The 21,195-nt window shown below is 19.7% G+C and overlaps 5 protein-coding genes across 5 annotated transcripts; 2 read left to right on the top strand and 3 right to left on the bottom strand. All coding sequences in view use genetic code 6, as the record gives it.

Annotated features, from left to right (window-relative positions):
- Positions 1 to 2,327: 2,327 nt before the first annotated feature.
- Positions 2,328 to 4,170, bottom strand: TTHERM_00423300 (hypothetical protein; the record flags this gene model as incomplete). The annotated part of the gene is made up of 5 exons (XM_001013706.2): positions 2,328 to 2,364; positions 2,534 to 2,639; positions 2,789 to 3,290; positions 3,606 to 3,860; positions 3,916 to 4,170. 5 exons carry the CDS (start codon positions 4,168 to 4,170, stop codon positions 2,328 to 2,330), a joined length of 1,155 nt encoding a protein of 384 aa, XP_001013706.2.
- A 1,544-nt stretch (positions 4,171 to 5,714) lies between these two features.
- On the top strand, positions 5,715 to 8,885 carry TTHERM_00423290 (kinase domain protein; the record flags this gene model as incomplete). The annotated part of the gene is made up of 3 exons (XM_001013705.3): positions 5,715 to 6,925; positions 7,706 to 8,715; positions 8,851 to 8,885. The coding sequence occupies 3 exons, from the start codon at positions 5,715 to 5,717 to the stop codon at positions 8,883 to 8,885; spliced, it is 2,256 nt and encodes a 751-aa protein (XP_001013705.2).
- A 658-nt stretch (positions 8,886 to 9,543) lies between these two features.
- Positions 9,544 to 9,783, bottom strand: TTHERM_000423269 (hypothetical protein; the record flags this gene model as incomplete). Its single annotated transcript, XM_012797038.1, has 1 exon — positions 9,544 to 9,783. The coding sequence occupies one exon, from the start codon at positions 9,781 to 9,783 to the stop codon at positions 9,544 to 9,546; it is 240 nt and encodes a 79-aa protein (XP_012652492.1).
- A 1,813-nt stretch (positions 9,784 to 11,596) lies between these two features.
- On the bottom strand, positions 11,597 to 12,013 carry TTHERM_000423264 (hypothetical protein). The gene has a single exon (XM_012797037.1). The coding sequence runs from the start codon at positions 11,943 to 11,945 to the stop codon at positions 11,634 to 11,636; it is 312 nt and encodes a 103-aa protein (XP_012652491.1). The 5' UTR covers positions 11,946 to 12,013; the 3' UTR covers positions 11,597 to 11,633.
- A 4,621-nt stretch (positions 12,014 to 16,634) lies between these two features.
- TTHERM_00423260 (transmembrane protein, putative) lies at positions 16,635 to 16,832 on the top strand (the record flags this gene model as incomplete). The annotated part of the gene is made up of 1 exon (XM_001013702.1): positions 16,635 to 16,832. The coding sequence occupies one exon, from the start codon at positions 16,635 to 16,637 to the stop codon at positions 16,830 to 16,832; it is 198 nt and encodes a 65-aa protein (XP_001013702.1).
- Positions 16,833 to 21,195: the final 4,363 nt, after the last annotated feature.

Raw genomic sequence — 21,195 nt, 5'->3', positions numbered from 1 at the left:
GTATTAAATTGCATATTTTATTATATTTATGTAAAATTAGCTTAAAAATAACATAATTGGAAAGGAGAAACAACTGCAATCAAGCTCAAAGATAAATCATTTGATAAACTGCTAGATTGTATTAGATACATTTTTAAGCTTTGAAACTTAATGGTAGAAATAATACTCGATTAAGTGCTATTATAAAATATTATTTCTGAAAAAGAAGTAAACATTAAAATTTAGTTGTTAATTTATTCAGATCTAATTATTTTTTTCCCTCTCTTCATTATCAATTTCATATTTTGATTTTGAATATCAATTCTGTATAAACTTGATTCAATTGATGACATTGCATACATAGCATTTTCATAGCTAGAATATATTTATGGCAGTAAAGATTAGTTTTTATCTATAAAATAATAATTTTCATCGAAGACAGAATATAAATCAAATACAAAATAACTTTGAGTTTTTGTGCTACTGTCTAGATTCCAAAAAGCAATCATGTTAAAGCTTGGTATAATCACTAAACCATTCAAGTTATTAATCTGATTTAACAAGTTTCCATTTGATTTACTATAAATATTTAGGATATTTGAATTTACAGTTATGAATATTCCAAGATTATCAATAGAAACTAGTGTTTGTACATTTGGACCTTATATTATGAAATTCTGTTAACTAAATATTTTGTTAAGATTAAGAAGACCAAAGTAAATCAAATTTTAAGCATCAACAAGAAATATTTCGTATGATAAAGGATTAAAATATATTTAAAGTACTGGATTAACCATAAAATTTTATGAGTAAAATAATGATAAGGATGCAAATGAATAAAAATTTATAGACCTATATTTTTTATTAGAAAATAAATTTAAATGTAAAATTAACAACTGATAAAATAATTACCCGTTTTAATCATACCAATAAAAGTAGTCTTGATCTATTTATCCTATACCGGCAAATTTTGAAAAATCAATCTAATAACTTGCTTATATCTAGGTAGGAAATATAGAAATCAGATTAAGTGTAAATGTATCTATCACCATAGTTACAATTATATTATATTTTTTACTTAAAGGACAAGAAAAATTGCAATTATTTCCTTGAATATTAAGGAGAGTAGTAAAATCCTTGGTGTCAAGGATAACATTATAAAAGTTGGAGAAAGATTAATCCATGTAAGTAATTTAAATGTACCCTTAATTGATTGGATAAAAAGTAAAGTTATTATCTGAATCTATATATATGTTTGAGCTTACCTTTAAGTAAACTTTTATAGCCTTAAATTAATACTGATTTTCAGAGTTTTTAATTATTTAGAATAAACCTATTTCTTGGCTTGTAGTTAGAGAAAATTTATTTTAATCTATTATGTCAGATAAGTAATAAGGAACATTTTCAAAATAATCTTTGAAGTTCACAGTTTGTAAAATTTATCCATTTCTGAAATCATAAATTTGAAGTGAATTAGATATCAGTAAAATCATTATACTGTAGCTTGGTATGAATTTTATAGTTTGAGAATTTGGATAGCTATAAGTGATGCTACTAATTTTTATTTAAGTTTTCTTATTCATTTTTAAAGCTACAATCTCACTAGGTAGGTTTTGGCTCATAATTTATGCTTTGTTTATTTTATAAATTTATAAATATACATTAAATACTCTCTTATTTATTTAATATTCAATAAATTAAGTCTGTTTAATATTTTATTTTTAAATTATTAAAAATCCTATATAATGAATGAATGACCTCACCCCCAATAAAAATTTTTAATAAAATAAAAAATAATTTTTAATTTTGTTAAATAAAAAATTTAATTTGTGAGATAAAAAATTTAATTAAATAGGATTTTTATATTTTGATATATAAATAAAAATAATAAATTAATTTACTTGCTATAAGCTGATTAGAAGATGGATCAATATTTATTTGAGTTATTTAATTGACAGACTTTATTTATTTAATATTTGAAAAAGATTTATCGCTATATAGAATAGTTCCATCAGATAGACCAATCACTAGTATGTTTTGTTAATTGTCGTACATTGAACAAACATAGGGTAGAGAGTAGGAAAATGGTTTATTTGCATAAGTTAGCAAGTTAAATTAAAATATTTGCTAAGCTTATTGCCAATAAATGTACTCATCGGCTTGTATAAGATTAGTAAGTATTACTTATTGTGATGCTTAAAACACTTCAGTAGACATATCACCAATTTTAATTATATGAATAGAATAAAATAAATCTGTCATAATGAATAGGCCGTAAGTAAAGAAAAATTTTGATGAGTAAAATCCTTATTTTATTAATAGGTTCTCATTGATAAATGAATAACTAGTCAAACTTATTTATCCTAGCTGAGATAAACTCTAAGGCTATAATTAAACTTCAATCACATAAATTATTTTATTGCTTTAATCATATTTTGCTTCTTAAAAACTAAATCCCTTTTAGCTAGGTATTATTTTAGCAAGTTGTATTAACTAAACATTTAATTTATCTAATTAATAAATATAAATTGCATAAACATTAATACAAGCTAACCTTTGAAGGTCAAAATCTAAAATCATGTCCAAGCATTATTAATTATTATTATTAAAAAATAATTTAACTTGTTTTATCTTTAAATCTATTTCATACAGAACTATATCTTGATAAATTAAAAAAAATTATTAAATTTAAAATATTTTTTTTATTTTTTGAAAGAAAATAATTAATTTAAATGTTTAAAAGTTGCATTAATATTTGTATTTTTTTTAATAAGAAATTTCATTTAAAATAAATGAATAAATAAATTACTTTGTTATTAAGATCCTCCAATATATAAAGCATTGTTACTGAGATTCTCAAAGAATACAACTTATTAATAATCAATATTTGGAACTGGTAAGAAAAGAATCACTTCTAAAGTATAGTAGCTAAGAAGAGTTGTGTATTATTTATCAGTTATTACTATTAAATCATATTATTTGTAGACTAGAGTTTACAAATTTATTGAGTTTCTTTAAGAAAGTATCCTCATTTATTTCTGTATAGAAAGGTTTGTTAAATCTAGCATTGCAACTCCTGCATAATGAGACAAAACAACTAAGTCTTACTAGTGATAAATGTTCAAAGGGCTTGTTACTAGATTTAAATTATAAGGAAGAATTTAGCAGCTTAAATCGTTAATTATTTAGTTTTAGGATAGCGAATAAATGATTATGCCTTTTGTACTTTCTTTTAATGAATAGTAAATAGAATCATTTAGTATTTCAAACCAAGAAATTGAATAGAAAGTAAAAGACTCTATGTAACTTAACTAACGATTAATAATATCAATCTTAACAAAAAAACCTTAATCAGTTGACGCGATATAAATTTATTAATTAATCTATCTGATCTAGTTAATTTATACGTAACTCTAATTAAAGTAAGGGTTAGAATGCGTAATTTAATAATTTCCTTACTAACTTTAATTACTTAACATTACTTAAATTGTATTTTTCATGCTACATATAAAAAATATTTGTTCTTTTTCAAAGAAAAACACATTTTAACTTTATATTTCTAATGGGATATCTATTTATTACAGCTTAGGTTGCTCTATTATGCTAAAATCAATTTAAAAATATACCGACTGAGATTGGCTAAACAAAAATATAGATGTTCCATTCTGAGCTAATTAGGATTAACTAATATTCTAGATATGGTCTGAAATACTAAAAATTTCTATTTTTCCTTATATCAAATTTGTGGCTGCATATTTACCATTATCGAAAAGAAACACATATTTATTATTTATTTCCACTTCAATAATTTAAATAAGCTGCAAATTTGGAGTCTGTAGAGATGAGATTACTTTCTTATTTTGGAGACTGTACACATTTATCTATATGTTAAAATATTTTATAATATCAACAAATGACTTTTAAATTTATATTTACCGTTGATTATTGAGTGTCATAATACATGAATAAATCAAATGTAGAACTAAATAATACTTATTAATCAATTTTTCCACCTGTATGAGTACAATTATAAACATTCAAGATATTTGAGCTTAATGCATCAAATAAAATGATATCACCTTGAACATTTACTGAATATATAGTTGAATTACTTATCTAAATGTAAATTAAACTGTTTCTATGGCCTTAAAACACCTGGATATTATCTGTATTTTGTAACTCAGTTGACATTATGAAATAGTCATCAGAAATGGTAAAGATTAATTACAAATCTGTATTCAATTAGAATTACTTTATAAAGTTGTTAAAACATTATTGCTTATAAACAGTCTAACTTTGGCAAAGTTATCCAAAGCATACTTATGAGTAAATTAAAACAAGAAAAAACTTAAAATTCTTTAGTAGCAACATTTAATTGTTTTTATTATTCTTCAAAATATTATTACTAATGATAATGTTCTTGATATTTATTTTCTCTATTTGTTTGATGAATTAGTAGTTTATTAATTAAAAAATATGAAATTAAAAAGAAGAAAATCTAAATTAAATTTTCCTCAATAATAAATAGCCAGATATATTTACTTCCAATATTTATTTTTAAATAGATGGAAATAAAGTTAAATCTAAATCCTTCTCAATATTGATTGATTATTTTTAAGCTCTTTAGTACTTTTTAATATGTTAATACTTGTCATAAAATTAAAAATTAAAATTTTTATTCAATACTTGGATCATTTACTTTCAAAAATATTTATTGATCTCTTTTCTATTAAAATTTTAAATAAAATTATTAGCTGCCATTTTTTAAGTTTGTTTTTTTTTTGAAAACTTATGATCCAATTAATTTCATTTCTTCATATGTTAACTACAAAAGCAAACTAAATAATCAAATTTGAATATATCAATAGTTAAAATAAAATTTTTTTTAATATAAATCTCTAAATTTATATTTTATCACCTTTTTTTGTATAAAATATATTTATATGTATCTCTATTAGAGTTGAGTTTTCTATATAATTCATTTAAGATAAATTTAAAGTTTTAATGTTTATAATTATTTAATCATTTTTGTTTACCATTTTAAATATGGAAAGAAATTTATAAATTAAATAGCTGATACTGCTCTAATTAATGAAAAGTATAACATATCTTTTTCATAGTTAATTATTTTCAATAAAATTTTTTTAATACTTGTGCTAAATAAATTATGCTAATCTTTGGTTCTATGAATGAATAATTGACATAATTATATTAATTCAAATTATGTAAAAATTATTTTAAGGTAAATCGAGATTACTAATAAAATAAACTTAAAATAATTAAAAATTATAAAACATAAAATCTCCATAAAAATAATAGTATATCTTAAAAGTATAACTATTTAAATTTAATTATTATTTTAGTTAAAATTTAGACTATTCAAAAATAAAATTAATTATTTATAAAGAGAAAAATTGCAGTATATACTATAAAAATAATTCGTTCTCACATATTCTTAATAAAAAAATTTAAATTTGTGATTTGCCTCTCTTTTTCTGATTTTTAAAAGTTATGTGACCAAATAATATATTGATCAGATTTTCTTTCTTAGAGGTAATTGTTTTTTTTTATCTGGGCAACAACTGGAATTAGGATATAATAAATTTAAAATCAATAAATAATTAAATTAAAAATAATAAAGGTAAACAAACAAATAGTTTTTTGTGTTTAAATCAAGAAAAAAATTAGTATACAATCTTTAAATTTTAAACAAGTTTTATTCACCATAGTAAATAATGGAAATCACTAATTCTAAAGAATACTTTAATAATATTGAAGAGCTTCTGAATGACGCTTCATTATCATCTCATAAATAGATTTAAATTTCTTTATATGAAAAGCTTGGAAGAAACGATTTCAAAAATATGTGCAAAGCATTAGAGAATTGTATTAATCTCTTATCTCTAAATATTAATATAGGAAAGTTATAAATTGGAAATTAAGGTATGAGATTTTTGTTTTCTAGCTTAATTAAATGCCCAAATATCTCAACTTTAAGCCTCATTTTACCATAAAATTAAATTTGTGATAGTGGAGCATCACACTTAGAATCTGCTTTAGGGAATATTAGTAAACTCTAAAATCTTACTCTTGACATTAGTAACTGTAGTATACAATGCAAAGGAGCTTCAGCTTTAGCATCTGGTTTATCAAGATGTTAAAATATCTATTTACTTAAGCTTAACATCAGTTATAATTAGATTGGATCATAAGGTATGTCAAAATTAAGCTCTGCTTTAGAAAATTGCAAATAACTTTCAATTTTTGAAATTAATTTAAATTATACTAATATTGGCGATAAGGGAGTTTCAGCTTTAGGTTCTGCTTTGGCAAAATACACTTCTCTCTCTTTTTTTTAAATTTAACTTTGGAACATTCAAAAAGTCCTTGGATCTGAGGGCGTTTCAAATTTAGGTATTGGTCTGTCATAATGCAAAAATCTCTAAACTTTGAAAATTGATTTATATGACAATGAAATTGATGGATAAGGGGCATCAAGTTTAGTTTATGGTTTAAAAAAGTTAAATCAACTATAAAATTTGAGTCTTAATCTTAGTAGAAATAAAATTGGAAATAACGGATAGATTGACATCTTCTCTCCTTTATAAAGTTGCATTTTTCTTTAAACTTTTGATGTTGATCTTAGAGGTAACGAATTTAGTAGCGAGGATTTAATAGCTTTAAGTTCTACTCTAAAAATCTGTAATAATTTATCAACTTTATCACTTATCATAAGTAGTGTTTATATCACAGGCTATGGTTTGTAAGGATTAGCTTTTGGTATAGAAAAATGCTTTAAACTCTAACACCTTACTCTTGATCTAAGTTTTAAAAATATTAATGTTGAAGATATATAAATTTTAGGCTCTTGTATAGCAAAGTGTAGTAACTTATTAACTTTATTTCTTTAAAATATTTTTAGGTTTTAATATGATGAAGAAATTTCGTAAAAGTTTATTAATCTAATTTTAAAAGCAAGAAGATTGGTTGAAGGAAAAATAAATTGATTTGTGAATGTTTTAGCTAAAATTATTTGATTGACTAAATTATTTTTTATTTAAACAAAGCAAGATTAAAAATATTTGTTAATTAGATAGTTAATATATTTTTTTATTTCTTATGTGCAATTTTTAATTTAATTATGAGCTTTTAATTTACAATAATAATAACTTTTTTAAGTATATACTAGTTAGATGTATAAATTTGCATGGGTTTCTAAGTTAAGATGCCCTCTAATATAAGATAACTAATTTATTTAAAATTTATACTATTCAAAAATAAACTTCATTATTAAAAAGAAAGAAATTACAGTAAATATTAAAAAAATAATTAATTCTCATTTAATTTTAATAAAAAAATTAAAATTAGCGATTTGCCTCTCTTTTTTCTGATTTTCAAAAATTATGAAACCAAATTTATATTGATCAGATTTTCTTTCTTAGAGGTAATTGCTTTTTTTATCTGGGCAACAACTGGAATTAAGATATAATAAATTTAAAATCAATAAATAATGAAATCAAAAATAATAAAAGTAAACAAACAAATAATTTTTTGTGTTTAAATCAAGAACAAAATTAGTATAAAATCTTTAAATTTTAAACAAGCTTTATTCACCAGAGTAAATAATGGAAATCACTAATTCTAAACAGTACTTTAATAATATTGAAGAGCTTCTTAATGACGCTTCATTATCATCTTATAAATAGATTTAAATTTCTTTTTATAGGCTTGGAAGAAACGATTTCAAAAATATATGCAAAGAATTAGAGAATTGTATTAATCTCTTATCTCTAAATCTCAAAATAGGAAAATTATAAATTGGAAATTAAGGTATGAGATTTTTGTTTTCTAGCTTAATTAAATGCCCAAATATCTCAACTTTAAGCCTCATTTTACCATAAAATTAAATTTGTGATAGTGGAGCATCACAATTAGAATCTGCTTTAGGGAATATTAGTAAACTCTAAAATCTAACTCTTGACATTAGTAACTGTAGTATACAATGCAAAGGAGCCTCAGCTTTAGCATCTGGTTTATCAAGATGTTAAAATATCTATTTACTTAAGCTTAACATCAGTAATAATTAGATTGGATCATAAGGTATGTCAAAATTAAGCTCTGCCTTAGAAAATTGCAAATAGCTTTCAATTTTAGAACTTAATTTAAATTCTACTAATATTGGCGATAAGGGAGTTTCAGCTTTAGGTTCTGCTTTGGCAAAATACACTTCTCTCTCTTTTTTTTAAATTTAACTTTGGAACATTCAAAAAGTCCTTGGATCTGAGGGTCTTTCAAATTTAGGTATTGGTCTGTCACAATGCAAAATTCTCTAAACTTTGAAAATTGATTTATTTAACAATGAAATTGATGGATAAGAGGCATCAAATTTAGTTTTAGGTTTAAAAAATTTAAATCAGCTATAAAATTTGAGTCTTAATCTTAGTAGAAATAAAATTGGAAATAACGGATAGATTGACATCTTTTCTCCTTTATAAAGTTGTATTTTTCTTTCAACTTTTGATGTTGATCTTAGAGGTAACGAATTTAGTAGCGAGGATTTAATAGCTTTAAGTTCTACTCTAAAAATCTGTAATAATTTATCAACTTTATCACTTATCATAAGTAGCAATGATATCACAGACTATGGTTTGTAAGGATTAGCTTTTTGTATAGAAAAATGCTTTAAGCTCTAACACTTTACTCTTGATCTAAGTTTTAATAAAATTACTTTTGAAGGTATATAAATTCTAGGCTCTTGTATAGCAAAATTTAGTCACTTATTAACTTTTTTTTTTCTTATATTTTTTAGGTCTCTAGATTTTAAAAGTAATAAAGCATTATGGTAAAAATTTAATAATAAAATATTTAAAGCAAGAAGATTAGTTAAAAGATAAATTGGTTTGTGAATATTTTAGCTAAAATTATTTGATTGACATACTTCTTTCTTATTTAAATATAGCAAGATTAAAAGTGTTTGTTAATTTCTATCTATTAAAATATTTTTTCATTCATTTTTTTTGTAGAAAAAAAAAACATTTCAACATTATTTACTCAATACAATTAAAAATTGATTAATAAATTAAATTACTTATTATTAATTAATTTGTTTGAAATTTATTCATCTTTCTTTTATCTTTCTCTTCATTTAAACAATTTAGTAATTTAAATTATAAACTTGAAATGCTTTTGAAAATTTATTGATTAAAAAGTCATATATTTTTTAATGATAACTTCATTTTTAAAAAGATCTAGCAGAACACTCATAGAAAAATAATTTTTGAGAATATGTTATGGAATTTTATAGATTTTAAAATGGTGGAGTGAATATTTTTGCAAAACACTAATTAATAAATAAAACAGCTTTTAATGAAAAATACAATAAGTAATAATAAAAATATATTTTGGAATTCAATGATTTGATACCCAGATTAGTTTAAACTAAATAATTGTATTCAATAATTATTTGGATTTTAATACTAGTTTAAATGAAAATATGAATAAAACTAAAACTTTAAATTCTTATTTGTTAAATTGAGTTCAACTTTAATTTTATTGATAAATTGTTCAATTCTAATCAAAATCATTTGGACATGGTCCTTTTGCAAATGAAATAGCTCCTGTTATGCAAGCATTGCATGCGTTTCCGAATGTGAATTGACAGATTCCAGTAGCACACTTAACTGTAGCACAAACAGGGTTATAAAGCATTGGGCACATCACTCTGATGTTAGCTTTAGGAGGGCATTAGTCTTAAGCCATAGCTAAAGCTAAAATAACAAAGATTGCAATAATAAATTTGTTCATTTTTTATTTTATTAGTTTTTTTTAATATTTTGTTTTTAATTTAAAATTTTTTTATAATAATATTGATGGCAATATTTTAATTATTTATAAATAGCCCTATCAATTATTTTAAAAATTAGATAAATTTCAAGCAGAACATTATTTTTTTTTATCAAATCTGATGAGAGAAAAAATTTTTGTTGACTTACTTTTCATCACATAAATTTAAATATCCAATTCAAATTTTTTACATCTATTAGGCATTATTTTTGAATATTTTAAGAGCACAAAAAAAATAATCAATATAAAAATTAGAACTTCGAAAATTATTCTCCATAAAAATTCATTTTTTTAACTTTATTAAGCACTAAATATATCTAATGTACATTTCTATTAAGTTTAAAGCAAAAATTAATAAAGCAAAATTGTTTTCTTTTATTTTAAACAACAAGTAAAAATTTTAATTATTTAAATTCCACGTTCAAAAAGATAAAAAATATCAAAAGGTTAAATTTATTCATTCAGAATTATATTTTCACAAAATTTTGAAAAGGTTAACCTAATTCAAAATAGCTTGGTTAAAAATAAAATTTTTACTCATTTTATCAATAAAATACACTTTTAAAGCAAAGCACTACATTTTAGATATGAAAATATTCATAATAATTGATTAATTAATTGAAAAAAACTCTAGTATTTTTATGAGTGAAACAAAAACTGAATATAGATAGTAAGAAAGATAGATCTATCATAAATAAAATTATATTTAATTTGAGTTGATATAATTTAATTAATGTTAATATTCTACCTAAAACTAGTTAAATTATACTGATTAAGGTTTTATAAAAGTCTAGATTTGAAATAGAATAGCCTATGATTTGTAGATTCTTTTTTTAAAACTCATTATTTTTAAAAAATATACATTCTTTGTTTTGTTTATTTATAGTACAGAATTAATTAGGTGTAGTGTAATTGAACAAATTTATTTTACAATAATTATTAAAGCTCTATTTTACCATAAATTTCAACATAGAAAGATATTAATTAATTAATATATTTTGATTTCTTTTATTCATTAGATTTACTTACTAATTACCTAATCTAAATGCTTTAGTATTATATAAAAGAAATATCTAAATTGTAAATTTAGTTTTACTAAAATTTATTGAAATAAAACAGAAAACATTTTTTTTGTGAGTAAATATTTTCTTTTTTTGAATAAATAAGCTTAAAATTTACTTTTTATTCTTTTTATTTCTAAATATATTTGGATTAATGTGTAATTTTTAGGGCTTTTATTTTTTTCATATATTATTTTGCTAATAATTAGCTTTTCTAATAATTATTTAAATATGATTTTTACAAAATAATTATTTTTATCTTTTTATTTAAAACCAATCACTCTAACTTTAAAAAACATTTATTTAAATTCATTTTGAATTTTATATAGAGATTTATATTTTTTAATCTAAATTCCATTTTTCAAATTATATTTGTTAAGCAAGAGAGATTTGATATATATTCGTGAATTTTAAAGTAGTAAAAGGATAAATTATTCATAGTTTAAAATTTAAGGAAATCAAATTATTTAAAATAAAGTTTATCATATTCTTTTTAATTACCTTAAAATAAATGAAAAAATGGTAATAAACATTTAAGTTTTTATTATATAAATTCAAAGCTAAGTACTTCTAATTTATGAATTAATAAAAATCAACACCACAATTTAAAATAAAATGCTTACTTACTTCATATTTTATATAATATAAATTTATAGTTTTTCAATAGTGAAATAATCTTATATAGATTAATTGATATTTAAATAAAAACTGTTTCAATTCTCCTCATTTTTATCATTTGGACATGGACCATCAGTAAAAGAAATAACTCTTCCTACCCTACAAGCACTGCAAGAATTACCAAAAGTATGACAACATAAACCAGTAGAGCATTTAATCAAAGCACATATTGGCTTGTAATACATAGGACACTTAACTTCTAAATTTATTCCATGAGGGCATAGTTCTAACTATCCTTGAGCCAAAGTCAAAGTTAAGATAAGAGCTAATGAGATAATTAATTTATTCATTTTTTTTATTTTTTATTGATTTTATATTTTTTGGTTATAATTTATTATTATTTTGATTGATGAATATTAAAGCTTTTAAATAGAGCATATACATATTATTTCTAATTGTAAATTTGAGAAGAAAGGCAAGTCTAAATTAATTAATTATTTTTTTATTTTTGTTATCAATATAAATAATGATATAGAATAAAACTTCCTTTTCTCTCAATATTTGGCCAGCCTAATTACTATTTGTATTTTCAAATTGTTTATGATTGAAAATTTTTAAATCAAATTTACTTCTTACTTTTAATTAATCAGGAATTAGAGTATACAAATGACACTTTAACATAATAGTTACTATGATTGATAAATATGTCATTAATATAGTATAAAGTTTTGTATCGTTTTAATATTAACAAAAATTTTGATACTATTTAATAAGGATTAATTTTTAATATAAAGATTATTTTTTGAATGAGGAGGAAAAAAATCTAAAATAGATTTTTATTTTTCAATCTCCTTATTTTAGAATTAGTAAATTATTTAATTTTTATGAATTAATTAATATTTTTTTCATATCAAAAAGATAAGATATTGTTTATGTATCAATAATACTATATGTTTTTAATAATAAAAGTATTTATTGATGATCATTTTAATATTGACTAAATATATATATAAAGAGAAGTAACAACAAATAATAATAGGATTTTTACATTTTACAATATTCATCATTTTTAACATTTTATTCTTTTAATTATAGTTTCTTTTTGAATTAGAAATTCAAGTTAAAATTCTTTCATTTTTTATACTTTAAAGTAGTTTCATTTATTATATATTTTTCTTAAAGTTTATAAAACAGTAGTAATATACCTATTACTTTAATTATATGATTTTTTTGAATTGATATGCATTTTCACAAACATTCATCATAAGCATTCCTTTTTTAGTGTTTTTCACAACGTTATAAGTGGTTTCTTCTTAAATAACCTTAGATGTTACCAATTTGTAAGTATGCTAATATTGCTAGGCAAATAGCTATAATGATATAAATAATGTATATTATTCTCATTTTCTTTTTTGGTGTTTAATAATTTGATATTTGTTTTAAATAATAAATTTTATGTATTCCTACGTTTTTCTAATTTAAATTTAGGCAAAATTATCTATTTCATTGTATAGAATATAATTAATTCAATTATAATTAAATTTTCTTATCTATTTCTTTTACAAAGCTAGAATTTTTTTAATCAATCATCTAATAAGTTAAATTACTATTTATGGGATTTATATTTTAAGATAATAAGCAAAAATGTTAAAAATAAATTTGATTAGATTATTATCAAAGTATTTAACATATCTCGGTTTATTAATATTTTAGCTGTTTATTAAAATGTGTGTTCATTTTAACAATAATAAAAATTTTATAGGGGTATTAATTAGATTTAAATATTAAAATTAAAATATTTTTTAAATCCAAAGCTTAGCGTATTTAAAACTAAATTTAGTAATCATTAAGGTATGAATCTAAATTTAAAATATTTTAGTCTTTGAAGTGAGTATGTATGTGTAAAAAGCTAGAAAAAATCAACACTAAATTTAAAAATAAAAGGATAGAAAAAGTTATGAAAATATTATTTTTAAGTTATTTTAACTAAAAATATCTCTTTAAAAAAAGAATTTTTATCTGTTTATTAAATACTTTTTCTTTAAATAAAAATATTAGTTCTAGATATTTATTTACAAATAATATGTTTATCTCTCTAAAATATAATTTCTAATTAAATCTTTTATTATTATTATTATTTGATGTAAATGAACTTTAAATTGATCGATTAAAATTTCATTTTAGTTTATTTTTAAATATTTTAATATTTAAGCTAACATTTTTAGGTTATATTCTAGTTAAAAAAAATTTTTTTTATCAATTCATTTGAGCTAATCATTTTAATATAAAAGCTAAAATTTTTAAATTAAATCAAAGGTAAAATGTTTAATTTACTCATTAATTTTTTTTAAATAGGTATTAAAATAATTATCGTAAAAATATATAGTAAAACCTGTTAAACTTGGTAGGCAAACTTAGATACTAAATGAGCACTCATTAAAAAGGAAAAAAATTTTTATCCCAAATTTAACTATTTCATTATCAAATCTATCTATCTATAAACTAGGAACCTTTATATTTTGGGTAAATTTTTGGTCTTTTAGTTGCCCAGTTTAGACAGGTTTCACTGTACTATGAAACTTATAAATTAATTTTGAATAAAAAGCTAATTGGTAAATAAAAATGTTAAAAAATATTATTTCTAAAAAAACAATATTAAGAAAAACTATAATTTTATAATAAAAAATATATTTCATAATTGCAATTTGTAAGTTATTAATAGTTGATTTATTTAAATCTAAAAAATATTGAAAAATAATTCAATTTATAGAACATTATTTTAATATTCAATTTAATTATTAAATTAAAGAATGTAATATTTTTTTTACTTCTTAATTCATAGTTTCATGATTATTTTTAATAATAATAATAATCCTAAATAAATAAATGCTTTGCTGGATTGAGATCTATCAAATTAAATATAAAATAATTAATAGCCTTCATTTAAAAATAATTAGATTTAACATAAAAATTTTGTTATATTCAGAAACTAAATACTAAATTTAAATTAATATTTTTATTACCTATATATACATTTTATATTAATATATTTTTTTACTAACAAAAACTTCTTCCAACCTATCTCTTATAATATATAAATCTTTAAATATTAACCTTTATTATAACTAATCTAAAAGAGTATATTTTAATTTAAGAAAATTAAGTTAAAAATATTAAAAATAAATAATATAACTAAAATAATTAATTAATATAAGCTTATATAATATATATTTTATATTTGTGTTTATTTTTTAAATTTATATAATACTAAAAAAACAAATTGAAGTTTTAAAAATTATTGATGTTTCTTAATTTTTAAATCTGAAAAAATCCTTTGGGATGTTAATTTTTTTTTATAAAAATTATAATACAATTAATAGTTATGTTGAAAAATTGAAGCTATTTTTTAAATTATTTTTAGTTAAATAAATTGTAAAAATATTTATTTTATTTTTTATAATCATTTTAATAATGTTTTAAATATAAATTTTTAGTATTTTTTAAGGATATTTTAAGAATGTTTCCATAGTTATAATTTTTCTTATAGAACAGCTAAATTCTTTGAAATATTTATTTATACTTTCAATTAATATTTTCTATGTAATTAACTCTGATGATTCATAATAATTTATAGTACTAAAGCAAAAACTAATATATGCATGCTTTATGTTTTTATTAAATTTAAATTAGTAAATATTTGGAGATGGATATTCTTCTATTAATATTTCTAATAATATGAGTTAAAAGTAATTAAATTTTATTTTATTACTATAAGACCTATACTAAACTAAAATTACCACTTATTACCACTAAAATCAATTATGTTTTGAGATTGAGTAAAACACAATATTATTATGTTTTCTTCCTTATAATTGTATTTATTGCTCTATGAACTATTTTGTACAAAATTTCTTAAGCCTATTTATATTAAATATTTTAGTACTAGAGTTTTTTTAATTTTATGATTACAGATATTTTGCTTAGATCCATATATTTTCAAATTCAGTAAGTAATATGTATTTTATGAACAATTTCTTCAATGGCAAGTTTATGTTTTAATGCTATGGCTCAAAACCAATTCAATCAATCAAATATCGAAATAGATTAATTTTGTATAAACTTGGTGTTTTGATATTTTTTTAATTATTATTATATTATTATTGAATTCATGAAATTATAAAATTTTCTTACAAATCACAATTAATTAATTTGTTCATTTTATTCCTAAAAGCTTTAATGTATCCTATAACTAATAAGCTAAAATATATTTTTATTATAATACAATGGCTCAAAATTTACTTTGACACATTTTTACAGTTCTTAAAATTGTAATTTCATTTATAAATGCATACAAATACTTCCAAGATGTCTTATTTTTACGAAAAAATTATGTTGGAACTTAAAAAATATTGAATAAAGGTGTGTCTAGATTAGAAAATAGAGTTATAAACAATATTTAATTTAGCTAAATACCAAGAATTAATTTTGGATAAAACAATTAATCAATAAAAATTAGATTAGTGTGATTACTTTTTTAAAACCCTTAATATTTTTCAATAGAATATTTTCTCAAAATGATTTTTTTTAATTTATTACTAAATTAGAATTAAGTTTGTGTTATTAAAAGAATCTATTTTCTAGCATAAAAATTTATGTTAAATTGTGAATTAATTTTTATGATTTGTAAATGTAGCTAAATTAATCAATAAATATCTTTGTTATAAGGCTTTTGAGTTTTTCTTAATTATATTTATTAGGGATTTGCTTTACTAGACTCTAGTACATATACATACCTAAGGGGTAGGAAAGTATTTAAATGAGAAAAACAATTTAATCGCTTTTATCCTAACAATTTAAAACTAATGACTCTAAAAACCTTTACTTTTAGTTTTAAAAGTCCTCATTTAGCTCATAAAATCTAAAAAAATTTATAGAAGACTATTTTTATTAGCTTTCACTATTTTGCTTTGTATTTTAATGGAAGAAAAACCTGTATTTAATTCAATTAAAAGTTATAATCAATATATTAAGTAGTTTAAATCAAATAAATACTGTTTAAATTGAGATATGATATTTAAACCTCATAATAAATAATTAAAAAAAAACAACTTAAATTAAAAATAATATCTCAAAATGAAAGTTTCTATTTTTGCTCTCCTCGTCCTTCTAGTTTTATGTGCTTTCACTACAGTCGCTTAAGCTGCTGAATAAAAACCCAAAACAATTAAGTTATACCGTCAAGTTGAATTTGAAGTAAAATGTCTTATTGGAGAAGAAGGTTGTGATTGTTGGGATTGCACAAGCTTTAAAGAATGCAACTACACATGTTGAACAAAATTAAATTTAAATAAATTATTATTTTTACAATTAGTTTATATATGTTAAACTATATATATTTGTAAACGAAATTTTATAATATTAATTAATTCTTCACTTATAATTTCTAATTTATGATTAAAATTTATAAAATATATAATCAGATTGTTTTTTTTTTCTTATTTGTATTTAAAATATATTAGTAATATCAGAATATAGTATTGTATGCAAATGATATAAAAAACTTATAAAAAATATTAATAATGATGCTGAAAACACAATAATAATTTACATAGAATATATTAAATAGAGTTGAAATGCAAAGATTAATTAATATATAAATGGATATTTTATAATAAATTAAGAAATATACCTTTGGTACTCGTTACCTATAAGGATTATTTTTGAAAAAGGAGGAAAAGTTTTAAATTAAAAAATCTTTATGCTTAAATTTCATAAATTGATTAAAAATTTTATTAAATTGAAGTAAATACATTAAATTAGAAAAAATAATTTCAATTATGCATTAAAAATTAAACTAACTTGTATATTAAATTAGCATTTACTTTTATTAGTGCATAGATAATTGATTTTCTATTAAAAATTAGTTTAAAGATGATAAAAACAAATATATATTGTATAAAATACTTGAATAATGAATCACTATATTAAAATGTTTTTAAATATTATAAAATTATAGTTTGTTAATCTCAACCATCACACAAATAAAATGATTTCAATTTATTATCTTCAAAGAAGTAGAACCAACAATCACAATCAGGATCGCCAGGTTCGCAGCATTCTCGAGTTATTATATTACATATTTTTTTTGTTTCTGTTTTAGTTTCATTTTCATCTGTTTAGAGATTTCTCAAATTTTGAGCTGCACTTAAACAGAGTAATGAAAGTAAAAGTATGCAGAAGATTTATTTGTTCATTTAACCAATTTTTTTTGTTATTATTTTTTTTTTTTGAAGAAATTTATTTATATTTGAAATACCTATTTAGTTCTTGATTCACATAAATAGATAGTTAAGAGTTATAGAATGTTTAAAACTATAAATAGACCTATTTATTTTTATCTTTAGAGGCAAATAATATTTTTTATGAGGTGTATTATAAATCTATTAGGCTAAATTATCTGTTCTAGCTATGTTTGCAATTATTTCTTAAATATGTGTAAATATCCTAGGGGCTACCAATTTATTAAATTAATTTTATCAACTTTCTATGGATAAATTTGCAATAATTAGAATCTAATTTATAGAAAGCTAATATATATAAATCAATAAATTAGTGATTTTAATAAATAATCCTTTAACAATTATTGATTATCAACAAAAATTATCATTCATTTTTAATTGTAAGATATTTATGTAAAATGTTATTATTTTAATTTAATCTTAATGTTAAATATATCATTTACAGGATTTATTTATATTTCAGCAAATAAAAATTTTTTTAGGATATTTGTTTACAATTTTATGAGAATTAATAGTAATTTTATGATCTTTCTTATTTTAAAAAATATATTTTCTACTTTAAATGAGTAGATTATCAATTAATAATATTTCAAATGACTAATTGTTTACTCATACATATAGTATTTTCTTTGAATTTTATCTTATATTTTTAGTATTCATTCTTATTGAATAAAAAATAGTTTTCTAGATTTGTTCTTTATTTAATTAGCTTTTATTTACTTATTTTATATTAAAATAAAATTAAGAAATAGTCATTTTAAAATATTTCGTTTTCAAATTTTAGGTATTTTAACTAAAGTAATATAAAAACTAATAGAAAGATCAGAAAAGAAATAAAAATTGTTCTATAAAAATATACTTATTAAACAAAATTAAAAATAAGCAAGTAATTAATAATTCAGCATAAAAATTAAGAGAGAGGCATGAATTTGAAGATTGATCAGATTTAAAATTAAAATACATGTATATTAATTAATTTTTAAATATAAAGTAAATAAACTCTAAATATTTTAGAAAAAATTGTATGAAATTACTATTTGAGATAAATTTATTAAAGTATTTTATTAAATATTTAATGAGAAAATTGATAATAATTTTAAAAAATAAAGTATTTTTTATATTATCAAAATATTAATTAAATTATGATAATTTATTTTGATACGATTTTGATTATTTTCCTATTACTTTTGAGGTAATTAGTGTAGTCTATTTATAGATTCATTTATTTTTATTTATTTAAATAAGAAAAGATATTAAGATTAAAAATATAAATCATAATTTACTTTTCAAATTATAAAAAAAGAATAAAATTTTTTCGCTTTATTTTTTTCTTTAGGATATTTTTAATTCTTATTTACATTTTACTACTCTCATAGAAAATTTGTTCTATACAATAAACTATCACTAATTTAGACTCCTTCCATAGCCATTTTTTTTTCTTCTTAAAATCTGTCTTTATAGCTTAAAAAAATCTAAAGAAGCAGGAGGAAATGAGTTATGTTAATGCTATTTTTTAAATAATTTTATTCCAAGGTTTATTAAAAATAAAAAAATCGCTACACATCAATACATGAGGCATATATAATGTTTTTTATAATAATTTTGGATATGTAAAATGAATATAAAATCTTAATAAAAAATAATAGAAGGATAATTGTAAAGACTTATTTACATCTTTTTAAAAAATAATAAATTAATTACATTAAAACCGTTAAAGCATTGAAAAAATGATTTTATTTTAGAAAGCTTTGGTTTAAAATTTATTACATAATTTTTTACTGTTTAATCTAACTTATTTTTTTTAATTAATTTATATATGATAAAATTAAATCATTAATGCTCACTCTATTACTTATTTTGATAATTATTTTTTTTAATATTATTATAAAATTTATACATTTGTGTAAAGTGAGCAGAATCAAGGATAAAATGTCTATAGATTATAATATTTGAATTAATTATTATTTTAATATTTAGATAATAATGTTTGCTCCAACAAGTAATTGTGAGATATTAAAAATAGATTAACACAAATTTTTATTTTTAGAATTTAAATTATTATTATATTTCTGTTCTGTTATCTTTTAAATACTAAACTTGAATACTCTTTAGAGACTCAATATGTTGTTTTTATTTATTATAGAAATAATTATTGGATAGTATATTTAATTATATAGTTTATAAGTAAGAAATAAGAAATTAAACGCGCGTTTCAAAAATCATTACCTAGTTAATTAAGAGATTAGGTCAAATAAACTATATAAAAATAGATAGAGACTAAAATTGACATTTTAATTTTATTTAGTTATAATGCAGTTATATTGATGTAATATTTTAGTAGAATGATAGAAATAAAATTAGTTTGATTATTATTTAATTATTTTTTAGTTTTTGTTGTTGTTTATAGAGGTTTTTTTCGATGAGATAATAAAATTTGTATATTATCTATTGCTGAATGATTCTTTGATTTGTTTTAAAAGTTTTTATTGGATAGATAAATTATTTACAATTCATTGAGGAAAAAATTATAAAATTTTTTTCAGATTGATAAAAGCATTTTAACCAATTTCAAAATACATAATTTATTTAAATAGATTTTAAGATTCATATAGTTGGTGTTTAATTTTATAAAACAAGACTGAAAACTTTTGAAAATCAAATACTTTTTAAAGCTACACTAAAAATATTTATTATCTATTAATTAGTAAATTATTAACTTTTAAATAAAATTATATGATTTTAAATTAAATTAAATTAAAATATATATCTTTCTTTAATTAACAAATCCTATAATTTTTCTAAAAAGCTTTTTTCTATTTCAATAATAATTAATAATATTTTTTATTTTCTTAAACTTGTAAAATTTGTAAATTTTAAATTTAGCACTGAAGATTGATAATTTTATTTTAATTTAGCAATTTAATGTTAATTTTGAATTTAATTTTTTCTAATAAGAAGCAATCTTTGTTTATCAAACTTAAATCTGCATTCTTAAAACTTAATAACCAAAAAGAATAAGTTATTTTTTTAAAAATTTTCATTAAAATAGAAAAAAAATTTTTTAATTAAAATATATTTTGAATATTCGAAATTTTAGATTCATTATTTGAGTCGAATATTTTAGAGTAAAATTTATAAAATTGACTAATGATAAAAATATAAATAACATCGTCTTTAACTTTAGTTATGATTATAATAATTATTTGGCTATTTTGTTTATTTCCAAACAAGATTGAATTTTAAAATTCATATTTATATAATAAGCTTTTGTTTAATTTAAAATTATACTTAAATTGAAAGCTATTTTACTTTTGAGAGTTTTGATTATTAAAATTAAATATTATTATCAAAATATTTTATGCACTCAATTTATGTAAATAAATTTAGTTAGAGGA

The sequence above is a fragment of the Tetrahymena thermophila genome (assembly GCF_000189635.1).
Source record: "Tetrahymena thermophila SB210 genomic scaffold scf_8254671, whole genome shotgun sequence".
Lineage (NCBI taxonomy): Eukaryota > Ciliophora > Oligohymenophorea > Hymenostomatida > Tetrahymenidae > Tetrahymena > Tetrahymena thermophila.
Note: the sequence above shows the minus strand (reverse complement) of the source record. Positions and strands in the feature narration are given on the sequence as shown.